The 27,397-nt window shown below is 48.7% G+C and overlaps 1 protein-coding gene across 1 annotated transcript in view; it reads right to left on the bottom strand.

Moving 5' to 3' along the window:
• DRC7 (dynein regulatory complex subunit 7) overlaps positions 1-27,397 on the bottom strand; it is an 862,568-nt gene that overhangs the window by 324,605 nt on the left and 510,566 nt on the right. Inside the window, exon 11 of the mRNA XM_069654252.1 lies at positions 2,626-2,754. Coding sequence (XP_069510353.1) covers positions 2,626-2,754 — 129 coding nt within the window. The remainder of the gene's footprint in view (positions 1-2,625; positions 2,755-27,397) is intronic.

Here is a 27,397-nt window from a genome sequence, read left to right as displayed (position 1 = left end):
ACGGCAGGTCGAGGATCCTATCCTGCACGTCCGTGGAAAATATTGTTGCATGCATCCATGCCATTCGCCTCATCTCGACATCCAAGCAGAGGCCTCTGCTGGCTGTGTCAATATGGGACAACATAAGATCCTGTGCCACAGCACGCGCCTCCACTAGACCTGCTTTGAAGTAGGCCCGACTCTCCAGAGACAGGCATGGAAGAAATTCCCCATTCTCATGCCACAATTTCTGGTTCGCCGCCACAAAGATGGCATCAGAGTTGGCCTTGCATAGATGAAGACCGGCGTGGTGGTAGCATTTCTTGCCGAAAGACTCAAGTGCCTTGTCCTCTTTGGACAAACAGTTGGAGGCGGCACTGGCCGCAGAAGAGGATGAGGAAGACTTTGAATATAAAGATGCAGTCACAAAGACTGAAGAATGTGGCTGAGGATGCAATGCTACGAGGATTGGTTCCCCGTCCAGGAGCCAAAAATGGTCATCCAGCTTCTTGTTTATCTGGACGCTGGACCATGGCTTTTCCCAAACCTTCTTGGCCAAAGAGAGTATGCCTTTATGCAGGCGAATGTCAGAGCAGCCCGTGGCACACAAGGCTAGAACCTCTGCCAGCACTTCTGGCGGCTCTTGGGGGGCCTGCTCCGGGTGGGGCATCCCCAAGTACTCCGCTAGGCCCTGAAGACATTCATAAAACGCTTTGACGGATGCAGAAGGCTCCTTTTCCTGTGCGTCATCATCGTTTTATAACCTGTTTTTGTCAGGCGGAGGTGAGTCCAGGTCCTGCTGCGGTGGAGAAAGAGGAGACCCCCCTGGTCTGACCCCAGAGACGTTTGCTGAACAACAGGCAAGGGTGTAGGTATTGGAGGTGGCAGGGTGGCTACTTGAGCCAAAGGAGTTGGAAGAGGAGGTGGGGACCTGACCGGAGCGGCCACAGGCTGCATTATCGGGACCTCCAGTGGGACCGGCAGAGGAACCAGAGGAGAGGGCCTTGGAGGCTGCACCTGGGGAACCATCTCCTTGATAAGATCCTTGAGGAATCCTGCCATCTGCAGAGAGTGCATAAGCAGAAGGGAGTGCTGGAAAAAAACGGTTGTCGCAGGCCCCCTGGGTGGCAAGAGGGAGCGCATTGTGCTTCCTGTCCTGCTCAAAGTGCTGAGGCTCCTGGGAAGGGTATCCGTACAGCTGGGTATCATAAATATAGCCCTGTAGGGACCACCCTCCTGGGCCCTGAGGCCCCAAATTGCTCCCCAAAGGAAGAGGACTGGATCCCCCTGCACCGCACATTCTAAGGACTATGGAGCATCATAGGCCTAATGTCAGAATCTAAGAAGGCCGTCAGCCATGCAGGCTCAGCCACGTGCTTGTCCGCCATTTTAGGAGGATGCGGCACACCCTGAGAGGGAGGGCGCGAAGGCCCTGAGCCCTGTGCTGGGTCCGACATGGGCGAGGACTGTTTGTGCGCCGACGCTGAAGTAGATGTGCCGACCTCGGAGAGGGCACCTGTAGGCCTAGGGCCCTCAGCCAGTGGGTTGGAAGTCGAATTGTCACCCTGTGTCATGACCTCGACGTGGGCTCCGGGAGGCTCTTTGCCCTCAACTGCCATGCTGGTAGTCATATAGGTCCGTGCCTCAGGCTTGCGCCTGGGACCGGAGTGCAAAAGCCCCCTGCACCCTTGTGCAGAAGAAGAAGAGTTGGCATGCCCATTGGTGGTTTGCCCGGAAGAGCCCCTGGGCCCCTCAGATAGGGAGCCGATAGCCTTGCCGGTCTCAGACCTACCACCAGTGTTAGAGTCCAAGGGACCCCTCCCAGCCAGAGGCCCCAGGAAGCAGTCTCACGGCTGGGGTGCCTTAGGGAATGGAGGGCCTACCTTCTCGTGACGCGAGGTCTTGACCACAAAGTTCTTCAGATGACCGGGTGGTGATGTGTGGAAGTTCTCTCTCCAACGAGAAATTTGATTCTTCAACGAACGATGACAGAGATAGCTGCAAGGCACAAATGCTTCCCAACGGTGGACGGGACCCAAGCACTCACGGCAGAGCACATGGGGCTCCAAGGCTGGGAACGACCGATTGCAAGATGCGCATCTCATGAAGCCTCCTGATGCCGACATGTGAAGGGGGAGGCAAGGCACTGAAGGGAGGTGAAGAAATTAGAGGTTCTGGTACCGTCCCCATGATGGGGGGTGCCCACAAGGATGGTGGAAAGGGTACGGAATGTATGAGTTTAACATACACCAATTGTGAGTAGCGATGAAGGGAATGTTCAGCAGAGGACAAGCAGTGTTTTCTAGAGTTGTCCCTCTTGGTGGCTTATATTGAGCTGCAGTTGAAATTCAGAAGCAATGAAGTGGTGAGAGCATTTCTGGGGTGAATGGGAAAGGCAGACAGATGAAAGGAGGTTCAAAGTAGTCAACACGATGTTTGGGCTCGGACAGTCAGGGGGGAAAAGGGAAGATGGAATTATAAGGCAGGCAATATAATACTGAAGTTGAGAAAGAATAATATTGTGAAGACTGCAGCACGGTCGAAGGTGGTAAGGTAGGCATAATGAAAGGGAGTAAATTAAATCAGTTGGTTAAGATAATGCTTGCATAAAGGTTACTTCAATAGGTTAATTTGTGTTTAATGTACCTCGGAGTGATTCGCTGCGTCCCGGAGCAAAATAGTCGGTTGTTGTCCCAGTTTTCCTATTAATCTCTTTCATCTCCAGCTTGTCCTGACGATTTGTGTACCATTCCTTCACCTCCAGCTCCTGGGTGCCTACAAAGGAATGGAAAACTAGTGTCAAGAAAAAGACAATCCCAATCTTATGTTACACTTTTTCACAGATTTGATGATAATGAATAACAGACTCCGGAATAAGGTTTAACTGAACTTTATTTTTGAGTTTAACAGGATGATCTAGATTGACTTTTTGTCAACGTTTTCAAGTTTTCAGAGTTATATCTTGGATATTGCAGCATCGTCTTGTGTCTCCGGTGCTCTAGGAGTAGTGAACTCTTACAGCTATCCCTCAACAACTTGGATCAGTGTCAGTTTTCTGAATGCTTAAGGAGTACCAGACTCCTATTCTTAGCATGCAAGATTCTTGTAATGTGTCTCTTGTTCTTGTTAATAGTTACGGAGTAAGGGACTCCTCTTAGCAAGTAACGCGGTTTCTCTTCCTTCATTCTTGGTGTCATAATCAGCATCCCACCATGCAGCATATTCCCCCTGGGCAAGGCTTGGTGGCAGTCTTTACTATGATTTTGACTCCCTACATGCAGGTTTCTTCTCCCAGGCAGTGTGCTATAACAATCTGCTATAGGATTTCCAATAAGAATTGGGATTGTGCCCCCTGGCCAGTCATGTTTCACACAATAAATAGTTCTTAGTTCACTCTGTGCTTTGTGGCTAAGTTTCCCGATTTGCCACGCTTTTTCACCAAGGGTATTTCTCCGACTTGCGCTGGGACATAATACTCAGTATTCCAGTATTCTGGTGTATAACGCTCTGGGACCTATGATTCAATTTCCAAACATACTGCTTAATCATGTAGCGAGTGTCTTAGTTTGCTCTGGCACTTATAGGCTTGGGTTCTCACCATGGAAATTTATACCACAAAGTATATGTCTCAACTTACTTTGGGACTTAGGATTCGGCTCCCCGGCCTGTAGCATTCTTACTGACTAAATATCTCTTAGGCAATGTGGGACTTATGATTTCGTTTCCTGGCAAGAGTGTTGTAGGATTCTGTCATTTTCACAGGTATTTCCTGGGCTTTGGATTCAGTTCTCCATCAATCAGCATTGCCCAAAAATGACGGTTCTCAGATAGGGTCTTGGACTAATGATGGACATTTATTACACACTGAATGCTGAATTTCTTTAGGATGTATATCTCAGTTTCCCAGAATCCAGATCCATCACAAAATGAAGATTTCTCAGGTTTAGTCTGGAACTTAAGACTCGGTTGTCCAGCATAAAGTGATAACCCACAATGAATGTCTCTCATAGACATACTACTGAAGGTGTCTTTGGGCGTCTCTCCTTAGACCCCGATTTCCAGTTTTACTCCTTGGACTTTGTTCATGATCGCCTTGAACCTCTGGTTATTGACACTGCACCTTTTGCTTCAAGCACGCCCAGAATAGTTTATTTACTGTAGAAGTGAAACCTCACTCTCTCCTAAAGCCTGGGTTTTTATTTCTGCCATAGTGACGCAGGTTTCATCAACTGAAAGCCTACACAGAGCGGCTCCTTTAGGCCATTTCTGTAGGTAATTCATCAAACCTCCTGTGTCCCTCATCCTACAACTCACTCACTAAAGTATCCCTTTTTTGCCTCAAACATCCCAGATATTTTTTAACTATCCTAAATCTTGCACCAACATTTTACCCTTTTCAACACCACTATATCCCTTGCAAGCCATTCTATTCTTTACACCATCGCTAAATTATATGTCTACTCTACCAAATCCTTGTTGCAGGCGATTTCGCCAGCAGCCACACCATATCCACCACTCTCTCCCATCTCACTACTTGCAGTGTACCTTTACATCACCATCCTAACCTTACAATACCAACCTACTCCTTACACCACAAACGTATCCTTTTCAAAACCATCCCACCTTAAAACATACACCAACACTGGTATGTCTTCTTAACTATTGTCCTGCTTCCACAACAGTGCACTTTTTTTCCACTACAAACATACTCTTTTGGCTCCATCCTAATGGTTCAGAACCAACCCACACCCTCCTTCAAACACTACTGTTCTAGTATTTCAACCACTTTTCTATGTCGTCTAAATTGCCTTTTCCCCGTCACTACCATGATATCCTTTTTGCTCCATCTTCTTTCTTACCACCCTTAAAAAACCTTATATACCATTGGTCCCCTGCAATCCACCCCTTTCCATGATGATCTGATATAGCCCTTCACCATCTTATTCATCCCTGCAAATCCTGTCTCTTCCTTCACCATGTGTCCCCCTCAACCAAGGAGATGCCGATGCCAATCTTTTATCTGTTTGTCAGCTATCAAACCCTTCAAACGTCTTTATCCCATTTGTCATCTTCATCACACCAATACCCCCTTCCAGCTACAACATTAAATTTGGTTTATCACCATACTATGGGCCTCATTACAAATCGCCCGGTATGGAAACAACGGTGGCGGTAAACCCGCCGCCACCGTTGTTTCCATGCCGGGAGATGACAACACCTGCAGGCGGGAGGTGATGCTCCCGCCAGGTCTGTCCTGGCGGGTTTAACACAGAGATGCTGGCGGTGTTTCCATGATTCCCGGAAAACCGGGGTTGTAATGCCCTGGTAATTCTGGGAATCACGGAGGCAGAATGGTAATACGAGTCCGGCGGTAACCAGGCGGTTTTACCGCCTTGGTTACCGCCGGACTCGTAATGAGGCCCTATGTCTCACTATGATTTGCTTGGGTGGCGACCATATCACTTCACATGGGCATGCAGAACTGTTCAGCAACATCTCTATGAACCACAATCATAATTCATTCCAATGCAGCCTCTTGTCTAAATTTAAAAAAATCCTAGAATTCTAACTTTGTCCCATAGGGACATATTCAGCGTTAACCAGGCTGCTACCATCAATGCTTGGAAGGAAGGATAACAGGAAGGAAGCATACAGAGATGGAGTCACAGAGCAGGGTCTCCACAGGCAATTTACAAATTGAATCTCAGTCTCACATCAGGCTTACATATTAACACAGAGCAACCAGCACAGACCTTTGGCCACAGAGGTGTGGTACTAGTGCTGACCCCATCCCTTAGCCTACCATACCCCACACACTCCTCTATTTTACTCAGTCACCACGCACTTAGATGCATAGACAGACTATGGGGGTTATTACGACCTTGGAGGTAACCATGCCGCAATTTGCGGCATGGTTACCCCCTTACCGGGTACCGGGTCTGGTTCCTTAAATGAGGAATTACCGGGCCATTCCAACCTTGGAGGACCCAGTAATTCCTCATTCGAGGAACCCAGACCCGGTACATCCCCATTCCCATTCGAGCCCCCATAGGGCTCAATGGGAATGGGGGGGAAGCTAGCAACGGACCCGTTAATAACGGGCCTGTTGTTGGCTCCCTGGTCTGCTAGCGGGACCCGCTAAGGGCACCTGGTTTTACCAGGCGCCCTTTGTGGGTCCCGCAAGCAGACTCGTAATGGGGCGGTAAGAGGTTGACGGCTCCGGCACCATTACCGGCACCGTTAACCCCTTACCGCCTCACTCGGAATGACCCCCTATGTCTTGGCCATCCCAAGATCTATCACTGGCAAGCAGATTAGGAAAGCTTAAGCACAACGAGTCCAACCTTGTTCCAAACATCACTGGACTGCTTGAGCATATCTCAAGTCCATCACACAAACTTTCACACTCCCTCTGAGTACAACTAGCTAGTAGTACCAAATCTACCAGCTGGCCAGTTTGGCAGGCTGAGATGCTGATATAGCTGTAAGGATATCAGCATATCAGCCCTACACCGAGGAAGAGGCCGACTGAGAGTAAAGAGGCTAACCCTTACATATCTCATTGGGCATATTCCGCTAATTGGGTCAAGCAAAGTCAGGCACTTGACTTTAATCACATACATTTGATAACCATTAGCTCTCCCCACAGGGATAGAAGGCAAAACATAGAGACACACTCTGAGCAAGGTGAAACACTGATCTTCTGGGGCGGAGGCAAACCCACTGGAGCAGAATGAGAGATCGAGGGATGAGAGAAAAGGGTAGGGAAACCCAGGATATCCCTGCAGAGGTTGTTGCCACTGAAGAGCTGTGAAATATACGCAAAGAAGGCCAAATCCCAGTCAAGAACACTGCATTGTGTTTCAAGGACGCCAGCAACCCCCCTGGGTGAACAACAGCGTTGGGGAGGCGCAGCCAAGCCTGTGGTATTAACCTTGACTCGCGAATTAAAGCTGCAAAGACAAGGAAGGAATGCACACAGCCGGTGAGTTAGCAGACAACATGAAAGGCCCGTGTGTGTTAAGGAAAGATTGAAGTTGCAACAGTTTATCTCAAGATTGAAGCCTGCGCGTGTGCTGATAAGACACGAAGGAAGGCAGACATTTGGTGACTTTTAAATTACTGATAACTGTGAAACCAGTGATACAGAGTAGCAGAGTGGTCTGGCCACAGGAAAAAGCCTTTCAAAGGTCTCAGCGAAATATGTGATATCTTGTTGGAAAGCAGCAAAGGGAACAGACTACTTTAAGAGAAAGATTTCTATGCACATTTGTGCTTATGATACTGAACTACCAAAAGACACTGGGGTAAATAACATAAGAGAGTGAGCTGAAGAGAAAGTTGAAGTGGTCCTGTGGAGGTCTACAGTAAAAACCTTGCACATTCGAAAGTCTTCGACATCCGTGAAAGGTCCGAGCCCGACTGAGGGAGACCAAAAGTGTGATTAGTTAGGGGAAGGGAACCCCTAACGAATGTGAATAAAGCTTGGGGAAAGGAACCCCTGCAAGTGCTGCGATTGAGAGGTCCGAGCCTGGCTGAGAGAGATCTACATTGAATCAGTTACTTTTTGGTTGAAAGGTCAGAGCCCTGACCGAGGGAGACCTACGTGAACTGTTTTCTTTGAGAGGTCCGAGCCCGACCGAGGGAGACCTGCATGAACTGTTTGCTTTGAGAGGTCCGAGCCCGACCGAGGGAGACCTGCATGAACTTTTGTTGAATTGTGAAAGAACTTTTGAAAGCTAGAATATGTGACTTTTAATGTGGAAGGCCAAGCAGGCCTCAATCTACTTTTAAACTGTCTTTGTTTTGAGAACCTGAGCCAGAGTGTGTCATCCTGTTTACAGGGGCTGCCTTACTCTGTGCTGCCCAACATGGGAAGGAGAGCTGACTCAGCCACATTGATTCTTTATGTTATAACACTGACTTTCCTTTGCATACATATTCCCCTTTAACACTTTTTGAATAGGAGATAGGGCGAGCATTAGATTTTGTTAATGTAAGCCATTATGATTTGACATAGACTGACTAGGCCTGTTTTCTTTCCTGTATTTTCTTTATTATTTGATGGTAGAAACTACTCCATTTTAGCTATCGGGCCGCATAGGAGTTTCTCCAACCCCCAAAAAGATAATAAAAGTTTTGAAACTTGTAACTCTTGTGTCAGTGTCATACCTGTGATACCATGCCTCCCTTACATTAGCAAGAGAAGCAGGGCACAGAATCAAAGGCACATTTTATGAGTGAAATACGTTAACAAATGTAGATTCCTGATAAACCATATTGACATCCATAAGGACAGGTGCCCCCCTCAAAAGCCTTCTGCAGGTTGGAATGAAGGTGGAAGAATCTAGTAAGTCCTCTGTGGAAGGCCAAGAATATCCTGCATGTGTCCCAATAATGTTTCTCCTTTCCCTTTCTCCTAGGAACCCCTTTCACAATTATTAAAGCCGATCTGAATAATACCAACCAGTCATCAAAGCCAGGTAGCACCACAGAGTTCCACTGTTTTAGAATCAGTTTCTTGGCCATTGCCACTCCCCTGAAGAGCCACAGGTTGTCACCAGATGTCAGGATTTCTCTCTTTTCATTATCTCTTTTGATAATCAGAGCCAGAATCCAGAGGGACTGCCACTTCCAACACCTCCTCAAACCCTTTCCCGGAATGGATGTATTTTTACACAATCCATGATCATATGATCGACTAACCCTATTGCAAGTGTACACCCCCAATAATCAGTGGCGCTCTCTAGTGAAAGCCCTCCGGTGCCCAATAGATACAATTCAATATCTTAATCTGCCATGCCCTAATGCTCCAACCCATTGATATTAGCCGAACGTTTCCACAGAACCTCCCCCATGGTGCTGTGTCAAATTCATGACACAAGACAACGACACATGTACACATGCCTCCTGCCAGCTTTGACCTCCCCAAACCCACCCCGGATGTATTTTTACACACTAGATGCCAGGTGTGCTAGTCTCTGCATTGCCTCAGGGGCACCAGAAAATGACAACTGTCCTCTTCCATCTTCTCCCCACTGATGCATCTAACCAGTATGCCCCACAGCCTCCTAAATTCCAAGTAAGCGCAGTCTTCAAGACCAGAGACCATTCCAAGCTAAGAAATATGCACATTTCAGCCACATTCCACCATGTCTCCGATGAATGTCACGTCAGAAAGAAACCAGTTGTTTCAGAACAGGATTCTGCTCTTCCCCTTAATTAAAGGGTTCAGCCAGATTAAGGCTTGCCTATTCAAATACGAATTCACCACTACCATGGCAGCCATTGCTTTCCAGCAATTATGTAGGAAATCCATTTTGATGGACTTCTTCCATAGGACCCCTGTGAGAAAGTCCTCTGCTTGGCTCTGGCGACTGTTGGGAGCTTGGTTTAGGGGGACAGGTGCCACGCTGAACTACTGAATGTTGGGCTTGGGGTTCAATGGGGAGAATCCCTAGGTCACTCTATGAAGGTCTGGATCACTCAGCAGTGGTTAGTTACGGGGTGACTCCAGACCTCTACCCCAAGACAAGCAAACCCCTCCTACAGCTTTTTCCTATGATAGGGATCCCAATCCCTCCTCTGACACCCCTGAAAACACCAAAGAGGAGCTGAAAGGGCCCCCATGAACCCAGCACATGGCAAACACAGCTTTAATAGGTCCTATAAAGTTATCAGACTCGCCTGTAGGGGTTTTTGGGCCCGTTCAGATTTGAGAACCATTGAAAAAACTCTTATTCTACGAATGTGCAAATCCACGAAATATAGGGCCCTACTGATAGCCATGGCCACACCTGGGACTTAATCTTTTCAGCAGAAAAGGAATCTACAGTTCACCTGTGTGTGCCAATTGTTTGGTCAGATCATTTCTTGGTACCATTCACAGTAACTATTCCTCAGTCTCTATCGGTGATTAGATCAATAAGCGCACCTTGCCGCTACTGGAGACAAGTCAATCTCTCTGTTCTGTCTACTCAGCTGCAGTCACAGTATGAGCAGTCTCTCTGGTCTTCCGCCTCTGATCCATTAGCTTCTCTTCAAGATGCTTTTACATGCGTGGCTGACGATTAAGCTCCCCTTAAAGCTGGTAACAATATAAGGAGAAAATCAGTGCCATGGAACAAGGAATCATTACATTCGGCTAAACTTCTTTATAGGCAAGCCAAACGATTATGGTGTACCGGATATAGATTAGAGAACAAAGCTTTATTTATGGCTTGTTGCCTGAAATACCATCTCATCAAATACATCGCACCAAAAAACGCTTTTTTTACCACCTGGATTTCTGAAGCTATACACCAACCTAAAGAGTTATTTTCAGTGGTCAGGAAACTTTCCTCTCCCAGTCAAATTGCTTCATCTGTATCTCCTTTGCAGTCGCTCTGTGATTCTCTCTCAGATTTATTTGTTGAGAAGATTGTCAATATAAGGAAAAATATTGCATTCTCTGAAGATGCAACTGTACTATTACTATCTCTCTCCAACTATGTAACTTTCTCAACTTTTGATTCTTTTGATCCTTCTTCTGAAGATCAAATTTGCAAAATGATCTTACAGTTGAAATATTGTTTCTCATTGGATCCTATTCCACGTAAGGTACTTAAAATATGAGTCCACAGATATCCCCTCTTGTGACTCTAGCGGTAAATTCCTCATTATCACAAGGTGTCATTCCAGTTAGTCTCAAACACGGCCAGGTTTTCTAATTCTGCTGGACTTCTCCATAGCATTTGACACCATTGACCATACCATCCTTGATTCCCGTCTCGAGGAAATGGGAGTCACAGGCATGTGTCAAGGATGGCACTCTGTCAAGAGTGGCACAGGGCACCCAGGTAAGGTTTGGGTGGCTGTGCTGATGGAAAGTGACAGATAAGCACACACACAGCAGGAAGCTCAACAAGAACGAAGAGTAGGCAGCTGTAGCAGGAAATACAAAGGTACAAACAAACTGGATTCCCTCTTGGGGTGTCGGCAGAAATGGGAAAGAGTGTTCCATGGACCTTAGGAAACTCCAGTCTTCTGCACAGATTGCTATTACAGGGGCCCACGCTGTATGCTCATGGCTGGGAACAACAGCAGTGGGTGTCTGTAACACTGAAACGCGACAAGCAAAGGGGCAGAGGTTGCCTGCCGGAAACCAACAGTCAAGCTCTGTACAAAGGGATCTACATACGATACAAGAGGAGACAAGAACAGAAATATCCAGGGAAAAGGAAGTCAATGAGCAATATAGCAGAAGGAAATGAAGGAAAAGCAGTATAACTGAAATAGGTAACCTAAGGGAAGGACAGAGGACTCAAGGAAGAGAAGGACAGGGATCAAGAACAGGGGGTTGCAAACAAGGAAGAGAGCAAGTGAGCAGCAGCCAGGAAACAGGGGGGCTGCAAACAGGGAAGCAGGGCTGCAGTAACAGATGGCACAAGGTGCAGGTAAACTGTTGTGGACTGCAGAGGAATGTAGTAGGCTGCAAGGCAGGGAGCCCAGAGGAGCAGGGCAGGGAGCTGTAGTAGACGGCAGACAGAGAGCCCAGAGGAGCAGGGCAGCAAGGAGCGAGCTCAAAGGAGCAGGGCTGCAAGGCAGTGAGCCTGAGCACAAGGGCTGTAGGCAAGAAGCCCAGAGGACAAGGGCTGAAGGCAGAGTAGTGTAGCAAGCTGCAAGGCAGGGGGCCCAGAGGACAAAGGCTGTAGGCAGCGGAGTGAAGCAGGCTGCAAGGCAGGGAGCCCAGAGGAGCAGGGCAGCAAGGAGCGAACCCGGAGGAGCAGGGCTGCGAGGCAGGGAGCCCAGAGAACAAGGACTGTTGGCAGCGGAGTGAAGCAGACTGCAAGACAGGGAGCCCAGAGGACAAGGGCTGTAGGCAGCGGAGGGAAGCAGGCTGCAAGGCAGGGAGCCCAGAGGACAAGGGCTGTAGGCAGCGGAGTGAAGCAGGCTGCACGGCAGGGAGCCCAGAGGACAAGGGCTGTAGGTAGTGGAGTGAAGCAGGCAGCAAGGCAAGGAGCCCAGAAGAGCAGGGCAGCAAGGAGTGAGCCCAGAGGAGCAGGGTCACTGACTGTAGAGGGCTGCAGAGGACTGTAGTAGGCTGCAAGGCACGATAAAGCAGGAACAGTATACAAAATCGTGGGTCAAGGCAAAAAGGGGCTGGGAGACTCTTGATGCAAGAGACAGAGCTCCTGCAGGCAGCTGCTTAAATACAGCCTTGCCCTGTACTGAGGAAGGCTAATTGGCAGCACCTGGAGCAGCACACCTGAAGATAATCAGCCTCCTCCCTCTCTGGTCCTGAGATGGTGGAAGCAGCACTGATCGCTAGGACTTCTGGGGTTTGTGGTTCCAATACTGATGAATGGGAATGGCCAGGAATTCATAGCTGTAGCAAGGTGCATTATGGTACATGTAGTTAGTTGAATTAAATAGGAAAGTACCAATGTTGCGCAAATGGGAATTAAGGACCAAAGTGTGAATAGGGGTTGTTCAAAGAGTATTTTGAAGATGAATGAATAACAATTAGTCCATGATGGTTGCCAATGAGTGTGCCTGTGGCGCAGGCATGACAGCATGGCCCTTAAGTGGATCAGATCTTTTCTTTCCGATTGAACCCAGACACAGTCCCTCAATCTATTTAGATCGTCCCGTCTGCCCTACCCTGCAGGGTTCCACAGAGTTATGCACTTACTTTTTAACATTCATGTTCGTCCTTAGCCAATCTGATACAGGATTATGGGTGTCATTTCTATGCTTGTGTAGATGACTCCCAGCTCATCCTGAGGGTGGATCAAGATCTTAACAAAGCTGCATCTCGTCTGCAGGGTTGTTTAGCAGCCATTGGCTCCTGGATGAATGCAAACTGGTTAGAACTCAATAGAGACAAAACCAAGGTCTAAGTAGTTGGTTCCCAGGTTTCTGTGTCCCTCTGGACTATGGACTTTTGGCCCCCATCTTTGGGTGTCCTTCCATCTCTGGTGGAGTCTGTAAAGAATCCAAATTTCAGCTTCTCTTCACCAGACCTTCAGGTTAGCGCTAGATGTAGTCCAGGTTTCTTCAAGCTAAAAACCCTAATAAAAAAAAAAGATAATTCCCTTCTTGCCCTCGGACCTTAGAGGGTCAGTGGTTTCATCTGTGATTATGGGAATTCTGGATTATTGTAGCACCACCTTGTTGGCTCAGCCCAAAAATCATCTAAAAAGTTTACCAATTGTACAAAACTCATTAGCCCAGCTGGTTTGCGGTTTACCCAAGTACTCCCATGTTTTTCCAATTTTGGCTAAGCTTCATTGGCTTCCAGTCGAGAGTAGGATCAAGTTCATGGCTCTTTGCATGGTGCATTGTGCACTAAATGGTCAAGGAGACCTCCATCTTCATAAGAAGAGTGTTCCTTAAGTACCTGTTAAAAACCTTTGTTCAGTTAACCATCATCATCATCATCTTCTTATTCTTGTCCCATGGATCAAGAAGGTAACTGTTGGGGTAGAACTTTTTCAGTCGCAGCACCCTCTCTCTGGAACTCTCTTCCCCTGCCTCTTGGGTCAATAAATGACTACCTCGGATTTCATAAGGCTCTAAAAACATTTCTCTATTCTAAATAGCAGAACTGTGTGCTTTAACCTTGTGTATCCTGTCTAGATGATTGCTTCTTTTGGGTTTATCTCGCTTCAGCACCAAGATACCTCTGGGTGATAGACTCTTTTAAAAACTTTATTTCTTTGACTTGACAACACACGGGAAAACAGAGGGGACCACACGGCACCAGCAGCGATAACAAGTAACATACATCTTCAACAGTATACCTTGAATTGTCTGTAGAGAGTTAGGGGGATCAGGTAACATGCAAGGCATTGGTATTTGAATCAAAGGAGACACAGGTCGCAGGGCAGTCACATTTTAAGGGCAACCAGAAGAGGACTGAGCAGAGTTTGTAGGAGAAGACATGGCGGACATGTAATCCCAGATGTCTCTTGGCCTTGCATGTGGGTGCTGCATTGCGCTCCAGGCCTCTTCCGTGTCATGTGCCCATGTAATTGTTCTAAACCATTGTGTGCAGGTAGGTGCCCTGGGCCGGAGCCAACATAGCAATATGCAGCGGACCGCTAGCAACATACAGAGACCCGCCAGTTTCTTCGAGTCACGCCCCAACTGGGGGAAGTCATGGAAGAGACAGTGCAGTGGGATGGGGGCAATAGAGAGCTCTAATATGTCCAATACCGTAGAGCAGACGTCAGTCCAGAGTGGGTCAGGTGAGGGCAGTGCCAGAGCATATGGATGTAAGATGCTTGATCCGTGCCGCACATGGGGCAGTTGGGAGAGGAGTCGCTGAACATACAATGTAGTCTCTTAGGGGTATGATGTTACCTGTGCAGCACCTTATATTGTATTAACTTAAATTTCGAGTTATAAGACACATCGTGGGTGCGAGCACACATTCGGGACCATCTCTCATCAGTGATCTCGACCCCAAGATCCTCCTCCCAGCTGCGTTTCAACTTAGTAAAGGCAGGGGGTGTTCTAGTCTGCAATAAGGAGTAGAGTCTTGACACCTTTCCTTTGAAGAAGGAGTAAGAGCAGTGCTCCGCAAGTATGGGTTCGTCAGGCGGTAGCGTGGGGAAATCAGAGTATCTGGATTTGAGATTCCTCTGGAGGGAGGAGTATTGTAGCCACGCTGTGGGCCGATGCTTGAGGGAAGGAGGGAGTTCAGACCACTCAACAAAGTTGCCCTGCTCATATGTATCGCGGAGTGTCAGGAAGCCAGCGTCAGCCCCGTGGGATACGATAGATTGTGGGATAGGTGGGACATCAGGGAAGAAGTTCCATAGTGGCAGGTAACCGTGGAATGGGTGTGGTGTATCGACCATAGCCCAGAGTTTGGCTAATGCTAAGGATGTGCTAGCCACGGGGTCTGCGGAGTCGGGCTCGGGAGGTATGGGTTTAAGGATAAACCAATCACCCGGTCAGAAACTGTCAGTTTCTCCAACCGGACATGTGGGGGTCGGGGGTCGGTGGTATTAAACCAATGAGGGGCAAATTGGGATTGGGCTACCACCCAGTATTTAATACAATCTGGGGCGTTAAACCCGCCTAATTCCTTGGGGGTGGTCAGTGTAGAGAGTTTGAGGCGGCTGCACCTGAGTGCCATAGGAAGGTGTTACTGATATGATGTAGTGATTTGAAGAATGTGTCCCCTGGCCATATGGGCAAATTGGTGAAATGATAAAGGAGTTGAGATAATACTACCATTGTAAGTATTCCAATCCTACCTGCTAGTGAAATGGGGAGCCTAGTCCAACTGGAAGTTTTTATGGCCAGGTTCGCAAGATAATTCTGGTAATTGTCCTCGCGCAGTTTCGTCGTGTGCCGGGAGACTACCACCCGCAGGTAAGTGATGCTAGATTGAGACAAGGTGAATCCCCTTAAATCAAGGGGGGTTGTGTTGAGTCTGTAAGTGGGAACAATATAGATTTGGAACAGTTTACTTTCAGTCCAGAAATATCTCCAAATCGGGAAACGTCCGCAAGGATAGGGGTAAGGTTGGTTTCCGGGGATCGGATGTACAGGAGAGCGACATTAGCATGGAGGGAAACTATATCGGATTGGCCCGCTGTGCGTAATCCCCTATGAGAGTGTGACTGGCGAATCATGTCGGCGAAAGGTTCAATGGTTATGGCGAAGATTAGCGGGGAAAACGGGCATCCCTGTCGTGTCCCTCTGGATATCTGGAAGGGGATAGAAAACCTGTCTTCTGTGCGAACTCCAGCCGAAGGGGCGGTATAGAGTAGCTTCACCCAGGTTCGGAAGTTGGGGCTCAATTTACATTTCTCGAGAACTCGCCAGAGGTATTTCCACGAGACCGAGTCGAATGCCTTCTGCATGTCTAGAGTGGCTGCTACCACCTGTGTGGTTGGTTTGGCCCTGCTGATCACATTGAAGAGCCTTCTTAATGTTCAGGGATGTGGACCTTCCTGGGACAAATCCTGCCTGGTCAGGGTGAATAATGTGGGGCATGAGTAGGGCTAAGCAGTTGGCCAGTAGTTTAGCGTATATTTTAACATCACTATAATGAGAGTGGTCGGTATGAGCCGCACTGGGTAGGGGGCTTGCCAGGTTTGAGGAGGACTGTTATCAGTGCCTCCCGAAGGGAAGGGGGAAGTATACCCTTTTCGCACGACTGCTCCCATAGGGCCAGCAGGTGTGGGACCAGGAGTGTTTTGTATTGCTTATAAAATTCCATGGGGAGCCCATCCGGGCCAGGGGCATTACCAGATGCTAACGACTCAATGGCCTCAGTGAGCTCCTCGGGAGTGATAGGCCTCTCCAAGGAAATGCCAGCATCATCGGACAGGACTGAGAGAGGGAGACAGTCCAGATAGGAGTCGATTTCTGATACAGGGGGGCCGTCTTATTCCGAGTACAGGGAGGTGTGAAACGATAGAAATTCAGAGTTGATGTCCTGTGGGGAAGTGGCCAGTGAGCCGTCAGACCTCACTATAGCTGGAATATTGGGGGCTCCGAACTCACGACGGAGCAGCCTTGCCAGCATACTGCCCGGTCGCTCTCCCTCCCCATATTTCATTACCGAATGGGGGGAATCCAGGAATTTGATCTCTTGTTCCACAAGGCTGCGAACCTATCCAGTTCCGAGCCCAACGCCGAAAGAGTGGTTGGGGAGTGGTCCTGAGCGTATTGTGTCTCGAGGTTGGCTAGGGTTGATTCACTAATGGAGATATCTGCATGGATTCCTTTCAAAATGCCACATCCCTTGGAAATGGCGATACCCCTCATATATACTTTAAAGGATTCCCAAAGAATGGCTTGTGCTGTCACGGAGCATGTATTGACCTCAAAGAACTCTTCAACAGAGGATTCAAGTTTGGCAGTAAAAACCTGATCAAGAAGCGCATGGGGGCTCATCCGCCATTGTCTCGTTCTATCGGCGTCCGGACCCCAGTTCAGCGAAATAACTACCGGTGAATGTTCTTATAATGTTCTGGGGAGGATAGCCTGGTGGGACAGGGACCTAACTAGCATGTCGGTAATGAGCCATCTGTCTATTCTAGAATGAGAGTCATGAACTGAGGAATAAAATGAATACATGCCGGAATCAGATTACATTAGCCGCCAGGCGTCTACTAGTGCCAGTCGAGGGAGCGTTGTGAGAATGGTATAGGCTGCTCTGGAGAGCTGGCGAGGTCGCAAGCCCGACCTGTCTAGAGTGACATCTAATATTGTATTAAAATCACCTCCCCATATTATCGGAATCAGGGGGAAGCTAGGTGTAGATAGAAGTCGGGATCGTCGACATTCGGGCCGTAGATGTTCAGGATAGCTTCCTCCTGGTGTTGCAGTGTGCCGATGGTTAATACATATCTACCAAGGGGGGTCTATACGCAAGTGGTTACACACAAATTTCAAGCTTCTGTGTATTAAAGTGAGAGTGCCGCGGCTTTGAGTAGAATAGTTAGTGTAATACCTCTGGGGACCCCACTGTTTAGCGAATCGTTCACATTGCTCAGAGCGAGCATGGGTTTCTTGCAAGCATAGAATTTTGACACCGTGGTGTTCAGCATGTAGCTGTATCTGCCGCATTTTTTTGTAATTGCCCAAGCCACGGACGTTCCAGCTCATAAAGGTCAGGTCATTTTTTGCCATTTGTGTGGGGGTGTTGATTGGGCTTCTGAACATAGGTTACCAGGAAAAATGGAGTCAGTCGACCTGGGTGCAAACGGAACCCTATTGACGTATACATAATGTACTGCTGTAGCGCATGCGGCACCTCCGGTGGTTGTCAAGACTTTTTTAACCATAACGTCCCCCCACCCGCATCCCCCCACCCCAATTAGAGGGACAAAACCCAAACAGAACCATAACAACAACAAACTTCTAGGCATCTGCGCCTGGGGGGCTGTTAGTTAGCCTGGCGATGGCGCGCAGGACTGGGGAGAGTGTGAGGAGATTATACAATACTGCAGCGTTAACCAGAGTGTACAGTGTAGGATCGAGGGCGCAGAGGGGCCCTGGTCAAAGAGAGAGAGGGCAGCTGGAACCAAGGGCATTAACCACGGACTCTGTAGCACCAATACGAGAACTTGTTATGGATCCAGAGTGGCCCGGGTGGACTCAGGCTCCCGGAGACCAGTCACCGGAGGTCCGAGGGCAGCTGTAGAATAGTTTCTAAACTTCATCTGAGTGTCAAACCGCTCTAAACACAATGAGTCTGTGTGGCAGATACTGGCCATATTGCGGAGGATAAATGGAGCAACAAGATTAAAACCGGTAACAAACATTTCCATCGAAGCATGGGCGTCATAGGAAGCCTCACCAACGGCAGACACCTATATGGCATAGGGTCGCGCAAGGTCCATCATAAGCATAGTCCATGCAGCAACAATGGAGGGGTCATCCGGGAAAGTGTTCATCAATACATTTCGATGCCTCTTCTGGAATAGTGAAGAAGAGTGTTTGGTTCGAATGTTTGATCCTTAACTTCGCAGGGAAGAGCATGGAGTATTTGACTCCTAGGTCACGAAGTATGCATAGGTTATTCCGTCTGGAGCGTGATTCGAGGTCGTCGTTCTTCTTTTCCACTGCCGAAACTCGAATGGTGAGTGTGGAAACTGCGGCACGAAGAGAGCCAAGGTCATCTTCAGCAGTACCGACCCTTGTTTCGATCTCAGCAACCCGGCTGTCTGTTCTTTCAATATGGGCTTTTATAGAAGAGATGGTGCCATTCATGTAGTCCAATTAAGTATGCAGCATGCTGAATCCTTCATGCATGTACTCCAGCATCTTCTGCGAGTCATCGGCGGTCAAGGGTGTCGAGACGGTGTGTGCCTCCCCCGGGGGCTCAGGTGGCGGCCTGGACGGTGTCTTGGCAAACATGTTCAGTGAGCCTTGCTTCTTTCCAGCCCCAGCTCCTTTTGTCATAGTGACGGTGAAAGCAGGGCTCCAGGGACCCTAGAGGGCGCCAGTGAGCAAGGGCAATAGGTTTCAAAGTAGTTGATTGCCCAAGTGGGGGGATGCCAGGAGGATGGTGGTGCGACTCAGTCGGGAGCAGCGGCTGTGTGGCGGCCCCCGGCAAACCAAAGGCACCGATGTGTCTCCCCTCGTCTGCGAGGTGTGTACGTAGTTTAAGCGCTTCGGGTCCGATGCCTCGCAGGAGCAGTGTATGCAAAGATGGTACAAGGGGGGGCAGCCACACTCGGAGCGATGCCAGTGGGGGCCCTGAGGCATGGTCCAGTGAAACAGCGAGTGAAGGCAATGCGAGCCCTGTGGTGAGCTATGAATAGAGTAGGTATCGATGGATAGGGTAAAAAGGTTGCCTCCAGCCGGGACTGTGCGGGTTGTCTAGATGGTGGAATGCAGTTAGAGGGCTGCAGGGTTAATCCAGTAGGTTCGATCCCGGCCCCATGTGGCAGCGGGGGCCCCCAGGATCCTTTACCCGCAGCCGCCGCAACCAGCCACAGCGATTGGTGGGGGCCCGACTGTAGGATCAGTTACGTTGATTCCAGTGGCGGAACTTAGGGAGGCCAAAGAACAAGTTACTTCTTACTTTGTAACGTTCTTTCGACGGGATGTTCCTCCGACGAATTCCTCATCTTAGATATCTCCTTTCAGCTCTGCTGGCCTCGGAAAATTTTTTCTCTAGACGGCGCTGCGCGTCGACGTCCTCCGAGTCGATGTCCCTCGACAGCCGCCGTATCGACGTCGACGTCATCCTGCCTATAAAGGCTGCGCGCAGCGTCCGTTGCTCAGTTCCGTTTTGTAGCCCACAATAATACTTTCTGGACTAGACTAATCACCCTGAAGGAGCGTAAGCTGCAACAACACGGGAAGTAGAACTGCGGGGATGGAAGGGAGGGCCGATGAGGAATACGTCAGAGGAACATCCCGTCGAAAGAACGTTACAAGGTAAGAAGTAACTTGTTCTTCGAAGGGATTGTGTCCTCCGACGTATTCCTCATCTTAGATAGGCTCCCATAGCAGTATTCTATTATTGGAGGAGGGAGTACTGACTTCACGCTGTCTTCTATTGATGAATAGAATGCAGTACAGCCCTTCCAAACCTACAAACCTAGTCTCTTGACTGGAGGAGGAATCCAAATTGTAAAAACGTGTAAAGGTATGGACAGACGACCATGTAGCGGCCGCACAGATGTCTTTAACCGGCACGCCTCTTTTGAGGGCCGATGAAGCTGCAATACCTCTGGTCGAATGAGCCCTAAGGTTTTGAGGGGGCTCTTTCCCTGCCAGTTTATAACATTCCAGAATGGCTAGAATGATCCATCTGGAATGGTCTGCTTAGTTATTGGTAACCCCAGCTTGTGACCTGCGTAACCTACAAACAGCTGGTCTGCCTGTCTTATCCTGGCTAGTCTACTGATGTAAAAACTTAAAGCCCTTCTAGGGTCTAGCCTGTGTAACCTCTCTTCCTCTTTCCCCAGGTGAGGAGGAGGATAGAAAGATGGTAGGGTAATCTTCTGAGTGATATGGAATTCCGAAACCACCTTTGGGAGGAAATTAGGCTTCACTTGCAGGACAACTTTGTCTTTGCGAAATATTGTGTGAGGGGGTTTACAAGAAAGAGCTTGTAATTCGCTCACCCTTCTAGCAGATGTAAGTGCTATTAATAAAACAGTTTTAAGGGTAAGGAATCTTAACTAACAAGAATGGAGTGGTTCGAAAGGTGTGCCCATCAGGAAAGTTAGTACTAAGTTTAAATCCCATAGGGGAACTTGGAATGGTCTTGGGGGATAAACATTGGTTAACCGCTTTAGAAACTGTATTACCAAGGGTAATTTGAAATAGGATGGTTCTTCCGCAGTGCGCTTAAAGATGGATAGCGCTGCGAGATAGCCCTTAATGGTGCCAACTTGAAGGCCTGAATTCGCCAAATATAGAAGGAAGGACAAAACCATTGGTGTACCACATGAAAAAGGGTCGATATTCTGTTCTCTACACCAGCTGCAAAATCTGTTCCAACGGCAGCGGTATAAAGACTTTGTTGCTGGCCTCCTTGCCGAAAGCAACACCTCCATAACATCATCAGGGAGGTCCCAATCCTTGTACCTCAACCTTTCAGAAGCCAAGCGTGAAGGTTGAGGGTTTTGATGTCTGGATGGAGAACCTGACCTCCCTTCTGTGAGAGTAGGTTCTCTCTGAGTGGAAGTCGAATTGGAGGGCAGATGGACAAGTCTAGAAGGTCCGGGTACCACGTTCTCCTGGCCCAATCCGGGGCAATTAGGATCATGGTTCTCCGGAATCTTCTCAACCTCCTGATTATTTGAGGAATGACAGGGACCGGTGGGAACGCGTACAGAAGCGGAAACCCCCAGTCCACTATGAACGCGTCTCCCAGAGCTCCTCTCGGGGGAAATTCCCTTGAGCAGAAAAGATCGCATTTCCTGTTGACGCTGGTGGCAAACAGATCCACCTGAGGGGTTCCCCAAAGGGCGAAGATCTCTTGAAGGACTTCCTGAGCTAGTTCCCACTCGTGGGAGACTGTGCTCTGCCTGCTCAGAGCGTCCGCTGTCAAGTTCTTCTCTCCGGCTAGGTGAACTGCCGATAGAGCGATTCCTTCTTGGATTGCCCAAAACCAGAGCTGCATCGCCTCTCTCCACAGGGGTAGTGATCCTACACCTCCTCTTTTGTTGAGGTAATGCATGGCCACTGTGTTGTCCGTCATTATCAGGACGTTTTTCCCTTGTACAGCTGGCAGGAACGCCTTCAGCGCAAGTCTGATGGCTCTCAGCTCTAACAGGTTGATATGTAGTCTGGACTCCGATGGAGACCAACGACCGCTGATGGTCAAGTCGTTGGCGTGGGCTCCCCACCCCGTGAGTGAGGCATCCGTGACTACTGTTATCTCTGGCCAGGGTTGCCAAAAATGTTCTCCTTTCACAATGTTCTCCTGACAGGCCCACCACTGAAGGTCTCGAGCCACCCTGTCGGGAACCTGAAGAAGATCTGTCATTCTCCCTGAGAATTGTGACCACTGAGTCCTCAGTGCCCACTGGAGGGATCTCATTCTCAGGCGAGCCTCTGGCACTAGGAAAATGCAGGATGCCCTGAGGCCTAGCAACCTCAAAAAGTCAAAGGCTGGGAGACGTTGGGCATCTTGGAACTTGGTAACCATCTGTAGAATATCTTGACCCCTGACCTCTGGTGGCGAGGCTTTTCCCAGGGAAGTGTCCAGGATCGCTCCTATGAACTGGAGTCTCTGCGATCGTATAATTTGTGACTTCTTTAAATTGAGGGAGAAGCCCAGTCTGTGAAGGGAGTGGCACACGTGATTTAGCTGGATCTGAGCTTGTTCCGAAGAGACCGCCCTGATCAACCAATCGTCCAGGTAGGGGTAGACATGAATCACTTCCCTCCTTAGACTTGCCGCCACTACCGACATTAACTTGGTGAAGACCCTCGGGGCGGAGGTCAGCCCAAATGGCAGCACTCGAAATTGATAGTGAGAGTTGCCAATTGCGAACCTCAGGCATTTCCTGTGTTTGAGATGGATAGGCACATGGAACTAAGCGTCCTGAAGGTCCAGAGATACCAACCAGTCCTGGAACTGAAGGGCCTGGAGGATCTGAGAAAGAGTGACCATCTTGAATTTGTCTTTTCTGAGGAATTTGTTCAATTCTCGCAAGTCCAAGATGGGTCTCAGTCCTCATAGCCTGCCATTCCGCCAGATGTTGAGTCAACCTGCCTCCTACAGGTTTCCTGTGAGGGAAGTTCTCAGAGTGGTTTTGGGGCGGCTGATGCAGATGCCGATGGTAAAGAGGCACCTGCTGTTGCTGCGACCTTTGAATATCTACCCCGTCCACCTCGGGTAGTTCTTCTTTGTCCCCTTTGAGCCGGTCGTCCTCTACCTCTTCCGAATGCGGAGTAGAAGCGAAAGGACTTGCCTCTCGCCGAGGTTCCTGTGGGACGAAAAGGTGTCTGACGGATTGCAGCGCCTAGGGATTTTGCTGCTGCTTTTGAAGTTTGCAGTTTTTCTAAACTGTCATCCGTCTTTTTCCCAAACAAAGAAGAGCCATCGAATGGCATGTTCAAGAGCCTGGCTTGCACATCCGGGGCAAAACCAGACTTTCTCAACCAAGCAAATCTCCTGGTTGTTGTACTTGCCGCCATTGCTCTGCTGATACTGTCAGCCGAATCAATGCCAGTCTGGAGGGATTCGCACATAGCGTCTTTACCGTCCTGTATGATATTCAGGAACGCCTCCCTTTCTTCTCCCTCCGGGATGAGGTCAGCCGCTGTAGAAGCACACTCCCAAAGTGTATGGCTGAATCGAGCAAGGGTGCAAGTAGCATTCACAGATTTTAACGCCATGCTACATGCCAAAAAAACTTTCTTTGCCATAGCATCATATTTTTTATCGTCCCTGTCCTGTGGGATGGTAGGATAAGCCGTCTTGACATCGGTAGAAGATGCTGCCTGTACCACCAGACTTTCTGGGGATGGGTGTTTTGACAAAAACTCTGGGTCTGTAGAGGATACCCTGTATTTTGTAGACAGTTTTTTATTTACTGCCGGGACGACATCTGGGGTTTCCCAGTTCGTCATAATCTTCCTCTGAAGAGCTTTATGGAAAGGCACCACAGGATCCTCCTGTGGGCCTTTATCAAGAATATCTGTGAGGTCATCTTGTTGGAAAGATTGTGAAGGTGCAGACCACCCCATAAACTCTGTGATCCTGGCCATTAAGGCTCTATAGGGGGTTTCAGCATGCTCCCCCGGGTCTGGCCTAGCAAACTCCACCTCAGGGGAAGTGTCTAACCCACTTGCCTCATGTAAGGAATCATGAAGATCCTTTAACCTGCGTTCTTCAGAGGAAAATTGCTCTCTAATTGGGGTTACAGGTCCCTGCAACTCAAATGTGTCTTCCTGTTCAGACAATTCACCCTCTTCCAAAATTGCGGACATAGTTGGGTGTAAATCCCATTTCCAAGGCAGAGGGTGCCGAACTTGTCATTATCGGCTTCGAAAATGTCGATGTCGTCGACGCCGACGTCGAAGGCTTCGAGCGTGGCATCGAAAACAAAGGCGGAGGCCTCGATGACCTCGACAGAATTGGGATTCTACTCGACAATCTCGAAGCCATTGTCATCGAGGACCTGGGGATAGTCACTGGGTGTGTCGTGACCGTGACTTTTCTTGGCGTCTATCCTGGCCCAAAAGCCCAAGTGCAAGCCCTCAACCAGAGTTCCAGCAAGGAGAGTGGCAATCTCACTATACAAGCCAGGCAGTTCAGTCTGCAACAATATATTGCGGGTGCTGGAGGACCATGCGAAGGCAGGAGACTGGCAAGCAGCAGAGATTAAGTTTACTCAGGACACTTGGGGGCGTGGTTTGGAAGCCATGGAATAGGCTGCACACATCCGAAGCTCCTGTATCCGTCAAACGATCCGACTGAAGTGCAAGCCTGCAAACTACGCAAACCGACAAGAAAAGATGTCATATGCTGTATGAAATAAAGCGCATCCCAGCGAGAGTTGTTTCATGCAGCTGGGACGTGTATAACAAAAGTTATGTATGGTTGAAGCTTCGGTAAACAACCGACGGACTGTAACCAAAAGGGCCGTCGTCCCTGAACAAAGGAGCCTCGGAGGGGGATACAAAGAAACAACGCTTATGGGACATCAAAGCCTTTCCCCAACGTGCTGACAACAACAACCGATGAGGAAAAGACTCGGCGGGCATGAAGATCACTGGATGACTGTGGGAAAGAAACACCGGCACCTCTACGCTGCATCGGCCCCCCCTGAGGAAGTTGAGGAACGAGAAGCACATCACTGAATAAGACATTTGAACACGCTGGACTGGAATATAGAATGTGAAATGCAATATGGGCTGCGTTAGGCACGCTTAGCTTGACCAAAAAAGGAGTAACGAGATGGAGACACCCTACCCCCGGGAAGTAGAAAAATAGGACCGCCTAAAGGGCGATATCTCCCTGCTGAGCCGTAATTTACGGTACCGTTATTAGCACCCTCCCCATTCCCATTGAGCCCTATGGCGGCTCAAATGGGAATGGGGATTGACATTTTCAATGGGGACTTACCGGTCCCACAAAGGTCGGACTAGACCGGTAAGTCCCCATTGAATCAGGGCGGACACGGTACCGGTAATGGTGCTAGTCATGGCGCTGATAACGCCATGACTAGCACCAACCTCGGAATGAGGCCCATAGCCTTGATACAAGAGACTCAACTCACACAAGAAAAGCTGGAAGTGATCCGGAACATGTAGAGGGGGACCGTTGTAGGCGCAACATACTCGGCCTGTGCTAGAGGGGTAATTACCTGGGTTGCACCGCATGTCCCATTCCAGCTATTGCAATCTACAGTTGAGATGATGGGAGCACAGTTATAATAAGAGGGCTAGTGGAAAACAAGGAAATATGTATTATTAACACATATGCCTCGAATCAGGCCACAGCGGCATACTTTAGGACCCTGTACAACAAACTCAGCATGAGTTTAGGGGGGGGCGGTGATTTGGGGAGGAGACTTCAACTGCGCACTAAACCCCGAAAATGGAAAGGTCAGACAGCAGAACAGATAAGCCTACTCAAGCCGCTAGGGCACTGCAGTCTTTGTTAGCGGATTTTGGGTTCGAGGACGCATGGAGGTCTAACCATCGGCAAGATAGACAATACTCGCACTATTCAGCTCCACAAAATTTACACACCAGGCTGGACTACGTGTTCGTCACACAAGAGCTCATGACAGAAATAGCGCAGATAGAATATAAAGCGAGGTTCCTTTCAGACCACTCGCCCCAGATACTGGTATGGCAATACCGACCCCTGAGAGCAAAGATACCGACATGGCGCCTCAGAGCAGAGGCATTGAAAGATACAATTTTCAGGGAGGATTTGAGAGAGGAAATAATAAGCTATTGTGAGATTAATACTGGCAGTGTTGACACAGCGGGCATGCCCTGGGAAGCCTTTAAAGTGGTAGTGAGGGGGATAGCTATAGCCAAGTCCAAGGGACTACAAGGAGTGATCTTAGTTGACCTACAAGAAGCGGAAACTGGGCTAGAAATAGCGCTGAAAAGGTGAGGTACTACCAAGGAAGATAATGAAGTAATACTTGGGCTGCAACAGAAATGCGCGGGTCATTGGGAGAGATTGTGCAATCTTAACTACAAAAAGTACATAGAGAGACAGCATGCAGGAGGGGACAAACCAGGGAGAGCCCTGGCATGGCTAAATATAAGAGTGAAACCCCCAGACTCATGATCAGAATGATAACGAAGGATGATGGGCGTATAGTGGACACCCAAGATGGTGTTAATCAAGAATTTGCAGATTATTATCGACTCCTGTACGGATAGCAAGGAAATAAGAGAAACACTGGAGGATATTGGATTGCCGCAGATTAGCGCAGAAGAGCGAGAGGAGCTGGACGCTCCGATTACTCTAGAGGAACTGGAAGAGGTAGTGACGCAGCTACCCACCAGCAAGACCATGGGGGCCGATGGACTCCTTAGCAAATTTTATAAAATGTACACAAATGAAGTACTTCCCCCGCTCTTAGAGATGCTGAATGAGGCATACGAAGTAGGGAAGCTACCAGAGTCCCTAAGAGAGGCAATTATCATACCACTTCCCAAACCAAATAAGCCTGGCTATGATTGCGGCTCATATAGACCCCTGTCGATGCTGAATCAGGATAGCAAAATATTAACAGTGGTCCTGGCAAATAGAATGAGGAAGATCATCGATAAATTAATACACCCCGATCAGACTGGCTATGTCCCTCACAGGAACATAACCAACAATCTTAGACGACTCCATCGAGTCATTGAACACGCAAACGAGGATGCGGGCGAACTCACAATAGTATCGCTGGATGCTATAAAGGCCTTCAACTCTGTCAAATGGCCATGGCTGATTGCGGCCCTCACCAACTATGGAATAGGACCTGGGTATCTCAAATGGGCCAGACTATTATGTAGCACGCCGCTGGATAGGGTTAAAACGGGAGCGATAATATCAGAGAGATGGCAACTTAGTAGAGGCACTAGGCAGGGATGCCCGTGGTGCCCCATGGTGTATATTCTATCTCTCGAGCCCCTTGCGATATACCTGAGGCAACAATACAACATAATAGGCATCACCATAAAAGGGGAACCGCATTTAATTTCCTTGTATGCTGACGATATGTTGCTGTATCTAAGTTACCCGGAAGAAAACCTCCAGTATCTTCTCGAAGTGATGGAGCGATTTACAAGGCTGTCTGGCATAGCCGTGACCCAAAAGAATCCTGCATATTTCCGTTGGGTAGATGTAAAGGGATCCCACTAGAGCAGTTACCAGTTTTACAGATCCCATGGGAGGTCAGCACGTTTCGATATCTTGGAATAGACATATCATACGGTGGAAGCAGAGCACCAATATAACAGTGAGAAAGCGATCAAGAAT

Source organism: Ambystoma mexicanum, chromosome 1p (genome assembly GCF_040938575.1).
Source record: "Ambystoma mexicanum isolate Mex_15411 chromosome 1p, UKY_AmexF1_1, whole genome shotgun sequence".
NCBI classification, from domain to species: Eukaryota; Metazoa; Chordata; class Amphibia; order Caudata; family Ambystomatidae; genus Ambystoma; species Ambystoma mexicanum.
Note: the sequence above shows the minus strand (reverse complement) of the source record. Positions and strands in the feature narration are given on the sequence as shown.